The sequence below is a fragment of the Coregonus lavaretus genome (genome assembly GCF_964263955.1).
Source record: "Coregonus lavaretus genome assembly, chromosome: 23".
NCBI lineage: Eukaryota > Metazoa > Chordata > Actinopteri > Salmoniformes > Salmonidae > Coregonus > Coregonus lavaretus.
In genome coordinates, this window is record NC_140010.1 from 10,920,134 (window position 1) to 10,925,161 (window position 5,028).

General features: G+C 45.3%; 1 protein-coding gene across 4 annotated transcripts; it reads left to right on the forward strand.

Moving 5' to 3' along the window:
- Window positions 1-457: 457 nt before the first annotated feature.
- LOC311098680 (DDB1- and CUL4-associated factor 8-like) lies at window positions 458-4,981 on the forward strand. 4 transcript variants are annotated; one of them, XM_084139219.1, is made up of 7 exons: window positions 458-709; window positions 1,296-1,366; window positions 1,519-1,608; window positions 1,909-2,537; window positions 4,174-4,314; window positions 4,533-4,627; window positions 4,821-4,981. In XM_084139219.1, the coding sequence occupies exons 2-7, from the start codon at window positions 1,330-1,332 to the stop codon at window positions 4,939-4,941; spliced, it is 1,113 nt and encodes a 370-aa protein (XP_083995345.1). In that variant the 5' UTR covers window positions 458-709; window positions 1,296-1,329; the 3' UTR covers window positions 4,942-4,981. The 4 variants fall into 4 exon arrangements, with proteins under 4 accessions (XP_083995345.1, XP_083995342.1, XP_083995344.1 ...); XM_084139216.1 differs by having other exon boundaries at window positions 468-709; window positions 1,519-1,698; XM_084139218.1 differs by having other exon boundaries at window positions 468-709; window positions 1,519-1,653.
- The last annotated feature ends 47 nt before the right edge of the window (window positions 4,982-5,028 follow it).

A 5,028-nucleotide genomic window follows, 5' to 3' on the forward strand; every position in this document is an offset into this window, starting at 1 on the left:
CATTTAAGTCATTTAGCAGACGCTCTTATCCAGAGCGATTTACAGGCGCAATTAGGGTTAAGTGCCTTGCTCAAGGGCACATTGACAGATTTTTCACCTAGTCGGCTCAGGGATTAGAACCAGCGACCTTTCGGTTACTGGCACAACGCTCTTAACCACTAAGCTACCTGCTTAATAATTGATATATAATATAATAATTGATAGGGTATAATTGGTATGTGGATCAATCAATCATGCGTATAATGATGCCATTTTGAGTGTCGTACAGGTGGGAAACAATTTTCACCTAACTTCACTTTTTGTTGTTATTTGTAGGCAAAAATACGATCGATTACAGCAAAGACATAATATACATATTTACAATATTTACATTAGATGACACGGGTACATTATTAATACACAGACCCACATTTCCGGTGAAAGAAATCCTTCGCCGGAAAAGGAATGATGGAAAAACAGAAGCTGAACCGTCAAAACATAAACAGAGTTAGCACACACTAGTGAGCGCACATCGTCTTTAATTTCACTCTCTTTATACACGCACTTCTCATGTCGTGTGTTTTAACTCCAAGGTTTTCTATCCAAGGTGGAAGATCTAGCTAAGTAGTTTAGTAGGTTGAAGACAATAAATCTGCACCGAAGATTAGAACAAAATACGTACTGTAGCTAACTAGCTACGCTCGTCGGGCCTACGACTTGTAGTTAAGAGGTAACAGCTTTAGCTAGCATGCCAGCCATTGCTGTTTACTTAATGTAACTAGCGTGAAATTGGTCAAACTCCTGAACAACGTTGAACTAAATGTACCAAAATGTGTAAATTTGCTAATCTAATCAATCAACCGAATAGGTAGTTAACGTTATCTCTACAGCAGAATGGACATGGTGGCCTGTCAGCTGTTTTGTTAAATATTAGTGTTGCTGCAGCAGCTAGCTAAGATTAGTTTGACAGCTAACGTTAGCTACCTAACTTACTCCAACTCCAAACTACTGGCTGCAAGTCCTATACTAGCTAACTAGAGACTGGCAGCTAGTTTCATTTGTTAGTGTGCACTCGATTTAATTTAGTTGCTGATATGCTAGCTAGTTTGCAAGATTTCCAATCGTACCGTGACTTGAGAACATAATTCGTTCATCAGTCACAGCTAGCCAACTAGCTGTCTTGAGTGACATGTCTTGCTACCTTGCCAGTCAGTTGTTTGGACATATTGCAATTATTGGCAATATATATATTATTAGGAGTCTTCAAAAGCAGCTGGCAGTCTAATTAATTTGACCCTGCCTCGGTTTCATTCCAGGCTCTCCTCCTGTCCACAGGAAGAGAGAATCAGGATGGCGGAGGCAGATGGTAAATCCAGTGTGCTTAACGGTGAGGGATCACATAGGCCTCACGGATCACACAGGCCTCACTGTTGGCCGACTGGGAATACGAACATACACTGTTGTGGAACTACTACTAGTAAGCCACACTACCAGAACTAGACTAATGTGAATGTGTGGTCATCTCTGTGTGTTTGTCAGGTGGGTCCGAGGAGCCAGATCCAGGAGAGGACCAGCGTGGGGAGGGAGATGCTTCCACGGCCACAGAGGGACAGTCTGGCTCTCAAGCAGGTGATCATAGACTCAATCCAGAGGGACAGTCTGGCTCTCAAGCAGGTAATCATAGACTCAAACCAGAGAGACAGTCTGGCTCTCAAGCAGGTAATCATGGACTCAAACCAGTGCAGTATAAGAGTACTGTTGCTGTCATAGTCCAACATGTAGCCACAACACACAGGACATCATAACGTTGACATTATACACTCTACAAACTATTTGTTTTACAGTGGATACATTTCCTCCCCACTTCTTGACAGTAGCTCTTTTTACTCAATGTGTGACAACTTCCTCTTGTCCTCATGTTTCCCTCAGCTCCCAAAGAGGCAGGAGACAGTGCTAAGGACAAGCCAACGCCAGATGCAGAGGGTGAGAGGGTGCCTGGCGAGGGAGAGGAGGAAGAAGACATGGACGGCAGCGGCCTCTACTCCCTGAACGAGGAAGGGGAGCGAGATGGTGAGGGGGGTAGAAGAGAGAGAGTGAAGGAGAGAGATGCAGGAAAGAGGGCCGCCAGAAAGAGGAACCGCCCGAGCGGTGGCACCGCTCACCACTCCTCCAGCTCTGAAGAGGAGGATGATGATGATGAGGAGGAAGACCAAGAAGAGGAAGAGGACGAGCAGGCCTTGGACGTGTGGCTGGGGGCGGAGCTGCGTGATCTCAGCAGGCCATCATGGCGGGCGGTGCCCTCCCTGCTGTTGAGGGAGATTGGCCGGGGCTCGCACCAGTTTGTGAGGCGTGTGTGTGGCGCGCGGGGGCTGGTCCAGAGGCTGGAGCTACAAGGGCGCCTGGAGAGACACACCGGCTGTGTGAACACCCTGCACTTCAACCCCTCAGGCACACGCTTGGCCTCTGGCAGTGATGACCTACGGGTTGTGGTGTGGGACTGGGCACGTCGTCGGGCTGAGCTGGAGTTTGACAGCGGGCATAAGAGCAATGTCTTTCAGGTGAGGAGGAGAACACAATCAGGCTGGTTGAGACTATAGAAAGGAGGGGAACACTTCCGGTGTTGTTGACAACCATTGAGAAACCATGTGAAAAATGTGAAAGGAAAGCTAGAAATAGGACCTTTGAGAGATGTTGAAACGTACAGTTGAAGTCGGAAGTTTACATACACTTAGGTTGGAGTCATTAAAACTTGTTTTTCAACCACTCCACAAATGTATTTTTAACAAACTATAATTTTGGCAAGTCGGTTGTGCATGACACAAGTAATTTTTCCAATAATTGTTTACAGACAGATTATTTTACTTATAAGTACAGTATCACAATTCCAGTGGGTCAGAAGTTTACATACACTAAGTTGACTGTGCCTTTAAACATCTTGGAAAATTACAGAAAATGATGTCATGGCTTTAGAAGTTTCTGATAGGCTAATTGACATCATTTGAGTCAATTGGAGGTGTACCTGTGGATGTATTTCAAGGCCTACCTTCAACCTCAGTGCCTCTTTGCTTGACATCATGGGAAAATCAAAAGAAATCAGCCAAGACCTCAGAAAATAAATTGTAGACCTCCACAAGTCTGGTTCATCCTTGGGAGCAAATTCCAAATGCCTGAAGGTACCACGTTCATCTGTACAAACAATAGTACGCAAGTATAAACACCATGGGACCACGCAGCTGTCATACTGCTCAGGAAGGAGATGCGTTCTGACTCCTAGAGATGAACATACTTTGGTGTGAAAAGTGCAATTCAATACCAGAACAACAGCAAAGGACCTTGTGACTACGGTTTGCAACTGCACATGGGAACAAAGATCATACTTTTTGGAGAAATGTCCTCTGGACTGATGAAACAAAAATAGAACTGTTTGGCCACAATGACCATCGTTATGTTTGGAGGAAAAAGGGGGAAGCTTGCAAGCCAAAGAACACCATCCCAACCGTGAAGCACGGGGGTGGCAGCATCATGCTGTGGGGGTGCTTTGCTGCAGGAGGGACTGGTGCACTTCACAAAATAGATGGCATCATGAGGAAGGAAAATTATGTGGATATATTGAAGCAACATCTCAAGATATCAGTCAGGAAGTTAAAGCTTGGTCACAAATGGGTCTTCCAAATGGACAAAGTTGTGGCAAAATGGCTTAAGGACAACAAAGTCAAGGTATTGGAGTGGCCATCACAAAGCCCTGACCTCAATCCTATAGAAAATGTGTGGGCAGAACTGAAAAGGCGTGTGAGAGCAAGAGGCCTACAAACCTGACTCAGTTACACCAGCTCTGTCAGGAGGAATGGGCCAAAATTCACCCAACTTATTGTGGGAAGCTTGTGGAAGGCTACCCGAAACGTTTGACCCAAGTTAAACAATTTAAAGGCAATGCTATCAAATACTAATTGAGTGTATGTAAACTTCTGACTCACTGGGAATGTGATGAAAGAAATAAAAGCTTAAATAAATAATTCTCTCTACTATAATTCTGACATTTCACATTCTTAAAATAAAGTGGTGATCCTAACTGACCTAAGACAGGGCATTTTTACTAGGATTAAATGTCAGGAATTGTGAAAAACTGAGTTTAAATGTATTTGGCTAAGGTGTATGTAAACTTCTGACTTCAACTGTACCTTTCTTCCTCCAAAGGCAAAGTTTCTTCCCCACAGTGGAGATTCAACTCTGGCCATGTGTGCCCGGGACGGTCAGATCAGAGTGGCTGAGCTCTCTGCTATGCAACGCTGCAAGAACACCAAGAGAGTGGCTCAGCATAAAGGGGCAGCACACAAGGTATGGAGACAGTGTGTATACCTCAGGAGTGTGGGTGTATTAGAGATGAGTCTGGCCACTGGTCCTACTAGCCTGACTTTGGCGGCGTCTCAAACCACACCCTTTCTTCCATACTGTGGGGAATGGATTGTCATTTAAGATGCAGACGTCCTAAGCCTTTTTTTTTAGCTGCGAGCTGAGTTGATTTAAGTGTGTTGTGTTTACTCTGTGTGTGTCAGCTGGCCCTGGAGCCAGACTCTCCCTGCTGTTTTCTGTCGGCTGGGGAGGATGCCGTGGTGTTTGGCATCGACCTGCGCCTCGACCGGCCTGCCAAGTGAGTGACATCACGTCTGTCTGACATGCAAGTGTTAACGCCATTACTGCAAGATCGCCTGGACGTTACTGTACTAAGGCCATTCGTTTTCCTGACCGTGACCAGACCGGGAAAAACTTCAGTCCCAATGTAGAACATAACAGCCTTTTAACCCTTTTTCTACTATTTGTTTCCTCTTTTCCCTTTCTCTCAGTAAACTGGTGGTGGTGAAGGAGGGGGATAAGAAAGTGGGGTTGTACACCATCTTTGTGAACCCTGTCAACACACACCACTTTGCTGTGGGAGGGAGAGATCAGTATGTCAGGTTAGACTAAAAATCCCTCTTTTGTGTCCGTAAAGCAGAGGAAGTGGAACGTGCATTGTCTGGGATTCTCTCTTACCTCTCCTCACCTTCTATCTCT

Excerpts from the sequence above, each read along its gene's own strand:
- LOC311098680 (XM_084139216.1), top strand. The coding sequence starts at position 1,330 with ATGGCGGAGGCAGATGGTAAATCCAGTGTGCTTAACG. Across the intron at positions 1,367-1,518 it reads TAAATCCAGTGTGCTTAACG|GTGGGTCCGAGGAGCCAGAT; the intron begins GTGAGGGATCAC and ends TGTGTTTGTCAG. Across the intron at positions 4,315-4,532 it reads ATAAAGGGGCAGCACACAAG|CTGGCCCTGGAGCCAGACTC; the intron begins GTATGGAGACAG and ends TGTGTGTGTCAG.